Source organism: Carassius gibelio, chromosome B3 (genome assembly GCF_023724105.1).
Source record: "Carassius gibelio isolate Cgi1373 ecotype wild population from Czech Republic chromosome B3, carGib1.2-hapl.c, whole genome shotgun sequence".
Classification (NCBI taxonomy): Eukaryota; Metazoa; Chordata; class Actinopteri; order Cypriniformes; family Cyprinidae; genus Carassius; species Carassius gibelio.
In genome coordinates, this window is record NC_068398.1 from 9,601,483 (window position 1) to 9,618,592 (window position 17,110).

General features: G+C 43.4%; 1 protein-coding gene across 2 annotated transcripts in view; it reads right to left on the reverse strand.

Annotated features, from left to right (window-relative positions):
* Positions 1 to 14,468: 14,468 nt before the first annotated feature.
* LOC127951806 (potassium channel subfamily T member 2) overlaps positions 14,469 to 17,110 on the reverse strand; it is a 59,670-nt gene continuing 57,028 nt past the window's right edge. For both annotated transcript variants that reach the window (XM_052549849.1, XM_052549848.1), the window contains 5 exons: positions 17,006 to 17,089; positions 16,470 to 16,598; positions 16,041 to 16,386; positions 15,265 to 15,349; positions 14,469 to 15,069 (listed from right to left, as the gene is read on the reverse strand). In XM_052549849.1, coding sequence (XP_052405809.1) covers positions 14,952 to 15,069; positions 15,265 to 15,349; positions 16,041 to 16,386; positions 16,470 to 16,598; positions 17,006 to 17,089 — 762 coding nt within the window. In that variant the 3' untranslated portion in view covers positions 14,469 to 14,951. The remainder of the gene's footprint in view (positions 15,070 to 15,264; positions 15,350 to 16,040; positions 16,387 to 16,469; positions 16,599 to 17,005; positions 17,090 to 17,110) is intronic.

Consider the following 17,110-nt stretch of genomic DNA (forward strand, 5'->3'; position numbering starts at 1 on the left):
TTTATACATTGTCGTGTATCTTTAGAAATAAATAATGGACAAAAACAGTCTTTAAACGCCTCAGATGTAAAGTTATTCGCTGTCAAAGTGACGCCAAAATGAATGGGAGTCAATGGGAATGCTAACGCAAGTGAAGTTCTGCTAAAAGATGGCAGCCCCCACCCGACTTCAACTTCCGGTCGAGTTCCTTGCCCCTTGATTGCATATTATACATAACTGAAAGGAATACATGGCTGACTAGGCCAGGGTTCTCCAAAGCCTCAGGCCCAAGATGACCTCTCTGACTCAAATTTAGTTAAACTTGACAGTAATGAAGAGTAAATGTTGGAGATTGTTCTTGACCTCAAAATGTGTCACTTTCTATTAGAGCGTTAAATATAACCTGTGTTATGAGGGCCAAAGGCCTCTGTGATTTTTATGAAATAAATACATTTTATAAAACAAATTTAAAAAATGTGTCTGCTAAACAGCATGCTGTTTCTCAGTAAGACTGTCAATGACACACAACACCCCCACCACCACACTTTTTTAGTTTCTAGTGAATAACCATTGAATCACACACAATTAAAATAGTGTATTATTGTCCAGGAGAGACAATCTTTTGTGATTCTGTTTGGGTTTTGGGACTCCTGGGTCATTTGAATGAAAAACATTCTTCACACTAAATCTTCACACTGCAACTTTATAACTCTGCCTTATTAGAAATGATTATAAACCTGATTATAAACTTTTCAAATGTCCTCAATAAACAAACTTGTGTATTCTCTTTTGGGTTCTCATATTCCCCCAGGATAAATTGATGCAATGCATTTTAAATGCTAAGATTCTCTGTATTGGTAGACACACTACAGAAGTACACTCCCGGCAGTTGTTTTAAGTCTCATTTGTAATGTTTTTCTCCAGTGTGTATTTGCAAGGGGTAAATTGGCCCCAAACTAAATTATAGTTACTAGAATGGATTAAAGTCATGCTGACAGTTTCAATAATATCTCAACTGGGGTTTAATTAAGTCAGAGATGCATATGAAAATCTGGATTTACTGTATCTCCCCCATTGTCAGTTCTCACACATCCTGGGTCAATGGAAATACAGAGGATCTCATCTGCTTTTAACTCCATAGCGGTATATAGCTCCAGTCATGCTGGTGTTGAAGGCATAGATCATGTCCTTAACAGTGGCGATCAGCATGGATTTTGGTGGCAACACGGCAGTGTTATTTACAAGCAAGTTCAAGCTGATCTTCCCCAGTTGAGAACCCTTTATGATTATGCAAGGATCAGCAACATCAGATCTGTTCTGAACAAATATGGTGATATGCTATTTGAAAAGTAAAACTAGGGGCTCAGTGGTGACAACAATGGCTGTCGACCAAATAGTGCAGTTTATATGGACAAAGACAATAGAATACCCTTAAATGGACTTTGATATGGAGCAGAGTTGACTCCGCACCCCACATATTAAACAAACACATTGGCAGGATTCTATAAAGAATATTAATGCTTGGATGCTTTCCAAAAAGCTGTAGTTTTTATATCAGATATACTGTGTCAGGGGTAAGAGTAGAGGCCGACAACGACTTTATTGCAGCTTTGCAGACTGAAGCAAAGTCCATTTTTAGAAAAGTCAGCCCATGCTGCTGGGCGGCTGTTCTATGAAGGCAAGATGCACATAACCACAGAAGCTCTTTCAATAAAATCACCAGAACTGTTGGCTTAGAAATTAAAATTACAAATGCTGATATAATCTGTATCGGCTCACCTGACTCTTCATGCTGTTTTATAACAAAGTTCGGGAGGAACAGTCGCAGTTCATTAACCTGATTAACACAAGTGGAGACCAATCAGTAATCAACTCATGACAAGGTATAAATAACAGCAGAACCTATCTCTGTTCATTGACAGTTTTCAGCATCCCGGTTCGCGCTGTCTGTCATCTTATCACAGACGAAATCTTCCTTCCAACAAGGAGATCCATACCGGTGATTTTTCAGATATGCTACTTTGCTGACCATGATCATTAAACACGGCCGTTGAGCACCATCAAACGTCATCGCGACAGCTGCTCTTCGTGCCAAGCCACACGTCGTGGCCAATAGACCGTGCAAAGTTCAAGCTCGCCACGCTTGACACCACAATTGATCCGATCAAGACCGGGCTCTCTTTGAGCGCTGGAATCGCAGCACCAGCAGGCATTCAACCAGCCCGCTCCTCAGTTCTTACCGCAGCAAGCCTCTTTCACTTCCCGCAGCGGCTCAGCCTTTCACCGCGGCTTTTTCCGGCCGAGGCGCAGTTTGAGGCCGCCTCCTGCGTCATAAATCAATACATTTTCAGATGAAGACGGTAAATACAGGTTTGCGGCCAGAAGTAGTGCGAGAGCCGCGTAGAGTTCCGATCACATATGTATGTGGAAATTCAGATCCAAATTGAGCCTCGGATGCGTTCAAATATTTAAACTTCTGCGACCAGGCCGTGTGCAAACGCCCGACCGGATGTGATCTTTCGGTGCGAGGTCAGAATTACCTATATTTTGTTAACCTTGACATTATTCTTCAACATCATTTATGTAAAATGGTGGTTCATAATAATTATGGCAGAAATAATTATTAAACCATTATTTACGTGATTAGCCCCATAAAACCTGTTGTTTTTATTTAGGGGGTAATCTGATTTGTGACGATGTATTCATACATTATACATTATATTCATTCAAATTATTAACTTTACCATGGTGAACATGTCAAGGTAACAGTTAGGGCTACTGCACGACCAGTTTGAAAGTTAAGCACGCCTGCCGCGAGAGGGAGAAATGCGACAATCGTGTACAAATGTCGCGTGCTGTGGAAAGGAGGCTTAAAGTTTGTTAAATCAGGCCATGAGGTAGTCATCATCCACACTGAAATGTCCAAAGATATCATCTGCCTTACCGTGCATGTTTAAACCTCACTGAGGTTTTACAGACAAGTTTCATGCAATTATTCTGGCAGGACCAATTTTCTTGGGGACATATTTCACCATCTACTGGCGTTATCATTATACCCTCGTTTTGCCGCAGGACAGCAGTGTGAGTAAATTCTGAGTTTTTCTAGGACCGTAATATGAAAGCATGCAAGTAAATATCGTTAGAACTGCTTGTAAGTGAATAGCACATAACTGCAATTAACGTTATTGCCATAATCACGTCTGTTGGTATGTTTTACAGACATAATGATTTTCATTGCATAATGATTCCCATAGTTTTCAGAAGCCTCTGTTTCCACAGTCTATACTACAACGTGAAACCAGTGTTCCAGATGTATCCATTAGTGCTAGTGATGTGTCGTTCGTAAAAGAATCGTTTTTTTTTGAACGAATCTTTTAGGTGAACGAATCTTTTAGGCGAACAAATCGTTCATGTTATCCACGGACTCATATTTCTCGTTCAGTAAAGTTCCTCCCCTCATAGCAGCGCGGCGCTTTAAGCAGCGCATGCGCAGCTCAGTGAACCGGGTAACAACCGTTTCATCCTGTCAAAGAATTACTCAACATCGAGCCGATAGCCTTCGAGGATGAGATGTGACAGAGTATGTGATTTGTTGAATGTAGTAACGAATACGCCCTTCAATGAACGAGTTTCATATGAGTCGGAACTAGATCTAGAGATCTTATCGTTCGTGAGTGAAATGACTGAACTGACACACTTGTCATTCGTGAACGAACTGAATGAACGGATACATGTCGTTTGTGAATTAAATGAACTGGCACATAGCTTATCTCGTTCGCGAACAAATGAATTAGAGTAAACTGGGTTAATCTGCTATTTTAGCATGTCAATCTCGAAAATGCAAAGCGCAGTTATAGGTACAGTACTGTGCACATACGCTCGTTTTGATATTTAGCAACTCCACGTTTAATCCATAGACGTAAAAGAAAGGTTAATCCCTGATTTATGGATGTGAATATATAATATACAAACTGTCTGACCAAACAATTAAAATGCTAAATAGGCAAGAAACCCTGTGCTTTGTTCATCTGAACAACTCAATTAGACTTCATATATTGAACGCGATTATACACACATTTTAATAAAGCCAGATCAGTTTTTGTAACAAGTGAATGCGTTCGTTGACGTAAGACATAACACATAATACATTCTTTTGCCACCTGCTGGCATATTCTGTGTAAAACGAAGAAATTATCTCCGAACTAATCATTCTGTTGAATGAACCGAAAATGAACGAATCTCTAGAAAGAATCATAATTTCCACCACTAATTAGTGCTGCAACGACGCGTCGACATCATCGCTTACGTCGAAAAAAAAAAAAAAAAAAAAAAAAAAACGTCGACGCGCGTGCAATGCGTGGACGCGTCACACTGTTTACATCTCGCATAATGGCATACAGTGAATGAAGAAGTTGCATTCTATCACAGACCGAGACCACTGTTATTAAAAGTATGAGAATACTTTAAACAGAGGACAAATAAAACGTCTCTTTGTTCCCTTTGCAAAACCGATATGGTGTACCACGGCAGCACAACTGCGATGAGCGAGCACCTCAGAGGAACATCCAGGCGCTCTCGGGTGTCTCCATGCAATTTAACTGGTTACCCTGTGATCTGGTGACCAACTTCCTGGTTCAGGTCTGATATTCTTGCGCTGCTGCATCCTGAAAAGTTGAGATGTTTTCAACTCTATGCGGAGCGGACGCGCCTGAGAAGGAAAAAAAAAAAAAAAAAAAAAAAAAAAAAAACTTGAAAATGAACAAAGGTTGAAAATGTTACTAACCTGCCTACTCTTCCCACAGTCAAGGAGGGGGAACTCAGGGCCCAGTGGTTAGAGAGTGGACTCCTAACCCTAGGGTTGTGGGTTCGAGTCACGGCCCGGCCATGCCATGACTGAGGTGTCCTTGAGCAGGGCACCGAACCCCCAGCTGCACCCTGGGCACCGCAGCATAAATGGTTGCCCACTGCTCCGGGTGTGCGTTCACGGTGTGTGCGCGTTCACTGCCGTGTGTGCACTTGGACGGGTTAAATGCAGAGCTGCTTCCACAGGAGCCTTTTCCATATCTCCCCATTGCCGCAGCAGTGTCTGCTCCCGCAGGAGCCCCTTTCATATCTCCTCACTGCCGCAGCAGTGTCTGCTCCCGCAGGAGCCCCTTTCATATCTCCTCACTGCCGCAGCAGTGTCTGCTCCCGCAGGAGCCCCTTTCGTATCTCCTCACTGCCGCAGCAGTGTCTGCTCCCGCAGGAGCCCCTTTCGTATCTCCTCACTGCCGCAGCAGTGTCTGCTCCCGCAGGAGCCCCTTTCATATCTCCTCACTGCCGCAGCAGTGTCTGCTCCCGCAGGAGCCCCTTTCGTATCTCCTCACTGCCGCAGCAGTGTCTGCTCCCGCAGGAGCCTTTTCTGTACCTCCCCTAAAAAAAAAAAAAAAAAAAAAAGTCATCATGTTAAGCCATTTCACTGAAATAAGCTGTTCAGTTTTCACAATAAGCGACGTGAATTTCAACAAGGGTTTATGATCAGCTTTGATGCCCCACATTCCCAGTCGCATTAGCCTCTGCACATACGCCGTTTTCAAACATAATAAAATTTTTTAATTTAAAAGTCTCTCAGCAGACGCAGTAAATATTTATCCGTTTCCACTGCCTGTCCAGCGAGCACCAGTCTCTCAGCGGACGCAGTAAATATTTATCCGTTTCCACTGTCCGTCCAGCGAGCACCAGTCTCTCAGCGGACGCAGTAAATATTTAATCGTTTCCACTGTCCGTCCAGCGAGCACCAGTCTCTCAGCGGACGCAGTAAATATTTTGTTTCCACTGTCCGTCCAGCGAGCACCAGTCTCTCAGCGGACGCAGTAAATATTTTGTTTCCACTGTCCGTCCAGCGAGCACCAGTCTCTCAGCGGACGCAGTAAATATTTATTCGTTTCCACTGCCCGTCCAGCGAGCACGAGTCTCTCAGCGGACGCAGTAAATATTTATTCGTTTCCACTGCCCGTCCAGCGAGCACGAGTCTCTCAACGGACGCAGTAAATATTTATTCGTTTCCACTGTCCGTCCAGCGAGCACCAGTCTCTCAGCGGACGCAGTAAATATTTAATCGTTTCCACTGTCCGTCCAGCGAGCACCAGTCTCTCAGCGGACGCAGTAAATATTTATTCGTTTCCACTGTCCGTCCAGCGAGCACCAGTCTCTCAGCGGACGCAGTAAATATTTTGTTTCCACTGTCCGTCCAGCGAGCACCAGTCTCTCAGCGGACGCAGTAAATATTTATTTGTTTCCACTGCCCGTCCAGCGAGCACGAGTCTCTCAGCGGACGCAGTAAATATTTATCCGTTTCCACCGTCCGTCCAGCGAGAACGAGCCTCTCAACGGACGCAGTAAATATTTATTCGTTTCCACTGCCCGTCCAGCGAGCACCAGTCTCTCAGCGGACGCAGTAAATATTTATCAGTTTCCACTGTCCGTCCAGCGAGCACGAGTCTCTCAACGGACGCAGTAAATATTTATTTGTTTCCACTGTCCGTCCAGCGATCACCAGTCTCTCAGCGGACGCAGTAAGTCCATCCAGCGAGCACTAGTCTCTCAGCGGACGCAGTAAATATTTATCCGTTCCACTGTCCGTCCAGCGAGCACTAGTATATTTATCCGTTTCCACTGTCCGTCCAGCGAGCACCAGTCTCTCAGAGGACGCAGTAAATATTTATCCGTTTCCACTGTCCGTCCAGCGAGCACTAGTCTCTCAGCGGACGCAGTAAATATTCATCCGTTTCCACTTTCCGTCCAGTGAGCATGAGTCTCTCAGCGGACGCAGTAAATATTTATTCGTTTCCACTGTCCGTCCAGCGAGCACGAGTCTCTCAGCGGACGCAGTAAATATTTATTTGTTTCCACTGTCCGTCCAGCGAGTATGAGTCTCTCAGCGGACGCAGTAAATATTTATTCGTTTCCACTGTCCGTCCAGCGAGCACCAGTCTCTCAGCGGACGCAGTAAATATTTATTCATTCCACTGTCCGTCCAGCGAGCCTCAGTCTCCCAGCGGACCCAGTAAATATCTATTTTTCATTATTTTTCTTTCCTCTGTCTGTCCAGCGAGCCTCAGCCTCCCAGCGGACACAGAAAATACCTATTTGTCTTCTCTATCAGTCCGCGAGCACTAGTCTCACAGCGGACTCAATAACATCTATTTTTCCACTGTTTGTCCAGCGAGCACTAGTCTCCCAGCGGATGCAGAAATATCCATTGATTTCCCTGTCCGTCCAGCGAGCGCTAGTCTCCCAGCGGATGCAGTAATTATCTAATTCCTTCTACCTGTCCATTGGGCCTCAGTCTCCAAGGGGACACCGTAAATACATATTTTTTCCTCTGCCTGTCCAGCGAGCACTAGTCTCTCAGTGGACGCAGTATGCATCCATCTTTTCCTGTTCTTCGTCCAGCAAGCCCAGTCTTCCAGCGGACGCAGGGACATAATTCGTCTCCCATATCTGTCCAGCGAGCCTCAGTCTCCCAGCAGACGCAGTAATATATATTGGTTTCCTCTGTCTGTCCAACGAGCACTAGTGTCCCAGCGGACGCGGTAAATACCTATTCATTCCTCTACCCGTCCAGGGAGCCTCAGTCTCCCAGTGGACGCAGTATGCATCCATCTCTTTCTGTTCTTCATCCAGCGAGCCAGTCTTCCAGCGGACGCAGTAAATATTTAATCGTTTCCACTGTCCGTCCAGCGAGCACCAGTCTCTCAGCGGACGCAGTAAATATTTTGTTTCCACTGTCCGTCCAGCGAGCACCAGTCTCTCAGCGGACGCAGTAAATATTTTGTTTCCACTGTCCGTCCAGCGAGCACCAGTCTCTCAGCGGACGCAGTAAATATTTATTCGTTTCCACTGCCCGTCCAGCGAGCACGAGTCTCTCAGCGGACGCAGTAAATATTTATTCGTTTCCACTGCCCGTCCAGCGAGCACGAGTCTCTCAACGGACGCAGTAAATATTTATTCGTTTCCACTGTCCGTCCAGCGAGCACCAGTCTCTCAGCGGACGCAGTAAATATTTTGTTTCCACTGTCCGTCCAGCGAGCACCAGTCTCTCAGCGGACGCAGTAAATATTTATTTGTTTCCACTGCCCGTCCAGCGAGCACGAGTCTCTCAGCGGACGCAGTAAATATTTATCCGTTTCCACCGTCCGTCCAGCGAGAACGAGCCTCTCAACGGACGCAGTAAATATTTATTCGTTTCCACTGCCCGTCCAGCGAGCACCAGTCTCTCAGCGGACGCAGTAAATATTTATCAGTTTCCACTGTCCGTCCAGCGAGCACGAGTCTCTCAACGGACGCAGTAAATATTTATTTGTTTCCACTGTCCGTCCAGCGATCACCAGTCTCTCAGCGGACGCAGTAAGTCCATCCAGCGAGCACTAGTCTCTCAGCGGACGCAGTAAATATTTATCCGTTCCACTGTCCGTCCAGCGAGCACTAGTATATTTATCCGTTTCCACTGTCCGTCCAGCGAGCACCAGTCTCTCAGAGGACGCAGTAAATATTTATCCGTTTCCACTGTCCGTCCAGCGAGCACTAGTCTCTCAGCGGACGCAGTAAATATTCATCCGTTTCCACTTTCCGTCCAGTGAGCATGAGTCTCTCAGCGGACGCAGTAAATATTTATTCGTTTCCACTGTCCGTCCAGCGAGCACGAGTCTCTCAGCGGACGCAGTAAATATTTATTTGTTTCCACTGTCCGTCCAGCGAGTATGAGTCTCTCAGCGGACGCAGTAAATATTTATTCGTTTCCACTGTCCGTCCAGCGAGCACCAGTCTCTCAGCGGACCCAGTAAATATTCATCCGTTTCCACTTTCCGTCCAGTGAGCATGAGTCTCTCAGCGGACGCAGTAAATATTCATCCGTTTCCACTTTCCGTCCAGTGAGCATGAGTCTCTCAACGGACGCAGTAAATATTTATTCGTTTCCACTGCCCGTCCAGCGAGCACCAGTCTCTCAGCGGACGCAGTAAATATTTATCCGTTTCCACTGTCCGTCCAGCGAGCACTAGTCTCTCAGCGGACGCAGTAAATATTCATCCGTTTCCACTTTCCGTCCAGTGAGCATGAGTCTCTCAGCGGACGCAGTAAATATTTATTCGTTTCCACTGTCCGTCCAGCGAGCACGAGTCTCTCAGCGGACGCAGTAAATATTTATTTGTTTCCACTGTCCGTCCAGCGAGTATGAGTCTCTCAGCGGACGCAGTAAATATTTATTCATTCCACTGTCCGTCCAGCGAGCCTCAGTCTCCCAGCGGACCCAGTAAATATCTATTTTTCATTATTTTTCTTTCCTCTGTCTGTCCAGCGAGCCTCAGCCTCCCAGCGGACACAGAAAATACCTATTTGTCTTCTCTATCAGTCCGCGAGCACTAGTCTCACAGCGGACTCAATAACATCTATTTTTCCACTGTTTGTCCAGCGAGCACTAGTCTCCCAGCGGATGCAGAAATATCCATTGATTTCCCTGTCCGTCCAGCGAGCGCTAGTCTCCCAGCGGATGCAGTAATTATCTAATTCCTTCTACCTGTCCATTGGGCCTCAGTCTCCAAGGGGACACCGTAAATACATATTTTTTCCTCTGCCTGTCCAGCGAGCACTAGTCTCTCAGTGGACGCAGTATGCATCCATCTTTTCCTGTTCTTCGTCCAGCAAGCCCAGTCTTCCAGCGGACGCAGGGACATAATTCGTCTCCCATATCTGTCCAGCGAGCCTCAGTCTCCCAGCAGACGCAGTAATATATATTGGTTTCCTCTGTCTGTCCAACGAGCACTAGTGTCCCAGCGGACGCGGTAAATACCTATTCATTCCTCTACCCGTCCAGGGAGCCTCAGTCTCCCAGTGGACGCAGTATGCATCCATCTCTTTCTGTTCTTCATCCAGCGAGCCAGTCTTCCAGCGGATGCAGGAATATAATTTGTTTCCTCTATCTGTCCAGCGAGCCTCAGCCTCCCAGCGGATACATTACGCATCTAGTCAATATATCATTACACCCCGCAGGCAGACGGTGGAGCCCGTCTTCCCGACACCGTAACTGCTTCTTCCTCAACTATTAACCAACAGGACCTGCCTGCTCCTCTACTTCTGCCAGAGGCAATGCAAGATCTCCTGGTCAAACGACCATACTTCTAAAAACGTCAGCCCGCCAAATCTCTGCGTTTTGGGGGGTTCGTAGTCTGGCGGCTGTCCTTTTGCTCTCTTGTTTTTGGGGGGAGTACTCTGGGTTCGGGCCACATCCCGAGCTCGGAGCCCTCCACCCGGACAGCACGCCAAATACGCATAAACTTACGGTATTAATATACGTAGATGTGAACTCGTGAAATGCTGTTTTATAACAAAGTTCGGGAGGAACAGTCGCAGTTCATTAACCTGATTAACACAAGTGGAGACCAATCAGTAATCAACTCATGACAAGGTATAAATAACCTATATAAGATACCTAAAGAACCTATAAGAACCTATCTCTGTTCATTGACAGTTTTCAGCATCCCTCCTCCACCCCATTTCTCCTCACTTATAGATCCATCTACTCTTACCACAACCGGGGGGAGTACTCTGGGTTCGGGCCACATCCCGAGCTCGGAGCCCTCCACCCGGACAGCACGCCAAATACGCATAAACTTACGGTATTAATATACGTAGATGTGAACTCGTGAACTGATCCCTTTGCTCTTTTGACTGTCCCCAGCCCACTGGCTCCACTGGAGAGGCCACAGTCTTTTGGCCATTTACATAGACCGCGATCCTCAGTGTATCAGTGCATTCTGACCTTCCAGCTCTAGCCTACTTTTTAAATATTGTTTTCTATAGGAATTCAAAACATAAAAATCTGGACTGCAGTTCCATAAGTAGGCTACTAGTTTGTTTATTTTTGTATAGTTCCATCTTTCAGTTCTATATTCAAATCTGTATTTAGCTGAATATTCTGTAGATTTTTGGAATATCTGTTTCATATTGTATTACACAGCAGTCATGTTTGTATATTGAGTGCTACATTCTGTGATGGCTGACTCAGAAAACTGATTTCCTGCATGTCTTTCGTGTGACTCTGTGGCCTCCTCTCACCTTTGATTGCTGCTTTTCACCTATATTATTTTTTGTTCGGCCTACAACAAAAAAATTATATATGTTTTACCTGTTATACTTGTTATACATGCCTTTATTCAACATCTTTGTCTGATTAAACAAAGTGTGGAATTGGTAAGCACTTTTTTTCAATATTTGTGTTAGACTTAGATCAGACGTTATCCCATCTGAGTCACATCAGGCAGCAAACATGTGTTCTCAGGGAGTTTCTTAACCATTTCTAAACCCAAGCCCCAGTTGGCCCTAGTCATCATGATTTTGCATGCTTTCACTGCTGCCATATTGTGTTAGTCAGCTTCTGTCACCTACTCTGCCCCACCTATGCTTTTTATACAACTCAAGTTAACTCCACACCCATACTGCACTGGGGTATTGTACTCATGCAGCATGTATGACAGAGAACATTATAAATGATATGATCAGAGGGTGAAACAATAAAACCAAGATGACAGTTTTGTATTCTATCAACACGAATACTAAAGTGACTGCTTGTTATTGCAACAATAGTGATAGTACACATGGGTGGGACATAGTGGTTGCTTATTCAAATAAAGGTGAAGTCTCTGTGAAAACTTAAATAGAAAACCTTCATATGTAATACAGTGTGGCATGGTATATTTATAAAAAAAAAATTATAGTTAATAATTAATAGCATTAAATGCCCGCCTATTACCTTTTCATGGTAAACAGTTTGTTTAGTGTGGATTTGGGAACCCAAGAAGAGCATTGCATTAATGCAAGAAAAGGCAAAGATGTTTCTTCTTCTTGCTGCTTTTTTGGAGTTCTGTTGTACAGCTTTTAGGTGTTTGTACTTGGCAGCATTCGGCAGAATCATGGTTTCCTCTATTTCTTCCAGTGATTAAGAAATGGCCTCTTTTTTTGGAACTTGACTGATTTTGTCCAAGCACAGTCCATTTGAGTCCTGCCATTGCTTTTCAAAGAAAGATCTTGATTCTTCGCCTCTTGCTGCGTTATTCATCATCTGCCAGTATTCTGTTGGTTATTGGGACCCTTTCTGTTTCTTGACCTGGTTTTGTAGCCTCTGGCTTCACAGGATCAGACCCTGCAGCTTGGACCCCGGAGGGTCTAGTGCAAGCTGGCCATTTTTTTTTTCACAGCTATCTTCTTCTCCGTCCTTATGAAATGGTCCAAGTGCATCAGCTACCATCTTCACAATGTAAACAAAAATCTAGAAACTGTATTGAGAATAAGCATGCTGATCATACTCTCATGTCTATTCAAAATTACAATCATCTATTTCAGTTTTTAGACAGAAACCATTCATTTACCATAGGGGTAATTAAGAAATTGAACAAGGCCACTATCCTGCAGAGTTTAACTTCAAACCATAATTAAGCACACAGCTAATCACGGTCTCCAGGATTGATAGAAACTTCCAGGCAGGTATTTTTAACTGGTTGGAGCTTGACACGTGTCCTAGAGCACCCTTTTCACCAGTAGAACCGTTACTGAAACACATCAAAACATGACTTTTATTTAAAGCTGTGTCATTCACCGCTGAAACAGTGAGAATAATGGAACATGTGTTGGAGTGCTGTTTGCAGTTTAATTATACTGAGTAATTCTCTCTGTTTACCAAATTATGAGTTCACATAATTTAAAGAGAAAAGTGCGTGAGCTGGTCAGATTCAACTCTAAAAATATCCCTATTAATGTGTAGGCTGCATACAGTATTTACATTTGAAAAACGGGTCATTGGTCTGGAAAACTGAATTTTTGGAAAAGGGTGCGTGGGTGAGATGCTTTGTTTGACGTGCTTGGCAACCCTTCGGTGAATTCACACATGGAAGCATGAGAGACAAGTCATCGGTTTGGTTGATTTTATTATGCTCGTGTGTTTGAATGGCACTGAATCAAGGCAAAAGTGCATTGTCATCACAGAGCTGCAGGACGGTACATTCTCGCTCACGCCTGTACTCCATGGCAGGACGAACAAACCCTTGGTCTATACATGCATGTTCTTTAGCATGCATGCCAGCAACAGGATATTATACTGAAAAATGGCAAAAACAGGCAGAAACATTGAACATTCAATAATTGAAGGGGGAATAAAACAAACTCACAAACCCAAAGCTTGAACAGATGATCTTATCAAAGCAAAGATCAAACAGAGACTTTTTACAGAAAGAATAAAATTTTCTTTAAAGATGATGACTTGACTTGTTCCTAAAGCCTCCTCTGAGAATAACCAACAGATGTTGTGGTAAACGAATGAGAAAGATTGTAGATCAATCATTTGGTTCAATGGATATTTAATAAGATCCTTTTCGGCAGATTGCAAAGCAATATGCAAGTCCAGAGACAGTTGAACGGTAGAAAACATTCACAAAACGTACAAGCTCTGCCTTTCTTGGTCCTCAGAGCAGCTGACAAGACACTGAATCTACATGACACAGAGCAACAGAGATCAAACTCTGTCCATGGACATATGGCAGCGTGTTCCTTTGGAGGTCCAAGTTAAGATTGGCAGTGCTGGCTATTCAACATACATTCACATGCACAGAGACTAACACAAGGTACATCATAAATGCACTTACGTGGCCTCGGCTGTCTGGCATCAACAATAATTTGACGCACAAAATCAAATGTAAATGAATTCTTCCAAAGGTCCATGCTTTGGAAAGTCCTTTAGTAAGAAAATAAGGATTAGATTACACTGTAAAAAGTGATTTGTTGCTTAAATATACAAAAGTTTGGAATCCATCTGTATTCTTTGGAGTGCTTTATTATTAATCTGATTGTTACAATAATTGTCATTGTTAATATGACTGAAAAACTTTGACTCTATGCAGTCATTTTAAAGATTCAACAGATATTGTTCATTTTGTGTAATCTTGACGAATTAAAAAGTGCAGACAGTAAATATTCGATAAACTACGAGTATTTTAAAACTTTCAGATGTTTTAATGTTCCCTGTTTGTAACCCAGTTGCTTTGTCTGGAAATTCAATCATATATTTTAATCTTACTGTGTATCTAAAGTAAATTATTATCACTATGTGTGTTTTTCCCTGGGAATCAAAGCTATGAGCATTCCTTGACCTACAAAAACACAAATTGTGGTGTAGAATCTGTTAAAAGAATTAGAATTATGGATGACCCGTGCCTAAAAGATGGCGTTTTCATCTTGAAAAATCACTCTTGGTTTGTACAGACTCTTTTGTTTTATACACTGAGAGCTTTTATCTTTTACATGTGAAAGGATCATTTAAGATACATTAGATAAACCTTAAAGTTTAACATTCTACCTCCTGTTATTTACAGAATCATACTTAAACTTAAGTTAACGTAGTTTGGTGAGGATTGTACAAGTTATATTAGAAGTCATACCACTTTATTGTACTACTGGTGCTTATAATAAGCAGGCATGGCAATATTGTTTTTATTTATTTTAACCATGTTCTTAAGAGAAAAATTATAAAAAATGAAGCCTACTTTTAGGACCATTATGATTGTGACAATTACAGTTACCATATATTAATGGAATATTTTAATGGAAAATAAGTCATTTTTTTAGACTATGTGAAATGAGCTTCAAATTCCAAAATTGCATTCCAAAATGAAACAAATATATTTAACTGTCATTCTTATTTTGGCTCTTGAAAAGCATCAATTAGCTGATTCAATGAAAGCTTAAAAAATTGTGTTTAATTGACTATTTAACATGAAAGTTGATTGAAGGCAACTGAAAACTAGATCACTTTTTACAGTGTATGTTAGCTCACCGTCCCATCAGCACAGGTATTCGTCTCTCTCTCTCAACCGTACACAAACACATATGTACTGTATAAGAATGTCGCCATCTTCTCGTTCTGCTGGTGGCCTGTGAGATTGTGTTTATAGATGAGTGCTGTCCTGTGTGTCAAATCTGTGTCCCTCCGCCGGCCCTGCGCTGGGCTTGCGCCCGCCGGCCTGGTTAGGCACTGGTGACAGAAGGTCTGGTCTGATCAGATACCTGCAGGAATGACCACATTCACTGTGCTCAGTCCAGATTTGTTGCACAAACAGCCACATGAGTGTTTCCTGAACCGAATACAATACTCTTAACAAGCATAAAAATACATGGCATGCACAAATTTTGAATAAAACAATCATTTTTAATTAGGCAAAAATGCCTTAAAATGCTATCTTGTGATATCATCGTACTCACACGACATCATGGAGCTCCAGGCGTGTGTCGGGTGAAGGGTTGATAAGAATATAAGACAGTCTGTTGCCCTGGTCTGTCATCCCATCTAACATGAGAAGAGCAGGACAAAGGACTATAAATTACAATCTAAACACAACTATAAATATACAGAATGGGAACAGACGATTCATTTTGTAAACTGACCTGAAGGAAGTATCAAGCTCAGAGTATCAGGATCAGAAAACAATGTAATATATTTTATTACAATAATTATTGTTATGTTCTTTTATACTGCTACATGTACACTACTGTTTAAAAGTTTGTTTTCATATTTTAAAGTCTCCAATGCTCACCAAGACTGCATTTATTTGACCAAACATATATTAATATTATGCAATATCATTAAAATTCTAAATATTTTTTTCCCCATTTGAATATATTTCAAAATGAAATGTATTCCTGTGATGCAAAGCTGTATTTCAGCATCATTACTTACAGTCTTCAGTGTCACATGATCTTTCAGAAATCATTCTGATATGCTGGTTCCCTGCTTATGAAATATTTCTTAAGTTGAAAATAGTTATGCCCATTAATATTTTTGTGGAAATCAATCCCTTTACTCCCTTGCTTTTATGAATAAAAAAAAGTGTTTAAATCATCTGTTTGATTATAAATGTATTTACTGTCACATTTGATCATCAAATCTTTTCAGCTATAATGCTGTTTGATTTACATAGATATTAGATATGCAATATATTTTAAGCTACAGTGTATCACCCAGCGGTGTGCACACTCACTAAATCCAGATGGGGAGAGCCCCAGGTGCTTCATGCGTGTGCGGACCAAAGCGTTGAGCTCCTGTCTCTCGGAGCGGCGGAACAGACTGAGTCTCTGCTGGCTGATGCGCTCGGCGGCGCTCCCCACTCCCTTGGCCCCGCTAGACCCCCGTCCACCTTTACGACTCAACCGCCGCGCCCACTGCATGCTCTTCCTCCTCAGGAGCGGGTGGTCCACGGCCTGTGATGATGAGGAGGAGGGAGGCTCGGACGACGTGGAGTTACGGTGAAGACCGGAGCGGCAGAGCAGAGGCTCGCGGGGTTCACGCGTATCCTCGTAGTCCTCCACCGTGATGGACACCTGAGACTGAAACAACCACACGGTGGACTCATTCCTCCACCGAAACGGATTAATAGCAAGAAATGATGGAAAGATGCACAAGCAGGTACCTCTGAGACGGGCAGTTTATGCGCTTCAGTGCGGTAGATGCCGATGGGAATGTCTCCTGTCGACGAGCACAGCTTCTGGTAAAGACGGCCATAAGTGCGAATCCACAAATCCTCCTCTGTGATCTTCATCTAGAAGGAACATGAAAGTGAAAAGAAAAATGAAAAGTGGGTGAAGTGACATACAGCCAAGTATGGTGACCCATACTCAAAATATATGCTCTGCATTTAACCCATCCAAAGTGCACACACACACACACACACACACCGTGAAAACACACCCGGAGCAGTGGGCAACCATTTATGCTGCGGCGCCCGGGGAGCTGTTGGGGGTTCGATGCCTTGCTCAAGGATACCTAAGTCGTGGTATTGCCGGCCCGAGACTCAAACCCACAACCTTAGGCTTAGGAGTCAAACTCTCTAACCATTAGGCCATGACTTCCCATTCAGGGCAATATCATCTTCATTATCATCAATATCATACATTTCATTATGACCGCTATCATTATGGGCATATTGATTTGAGCGAGTGCACTCACAGCACACAGGAAGCCAGATCCAGGCATGGAGTCGAGACCTAGCAGCAGTCTGGTGATGGAGATCATGTAGTCCTTCACAAAGGACTGAAACACATACAAAAGATG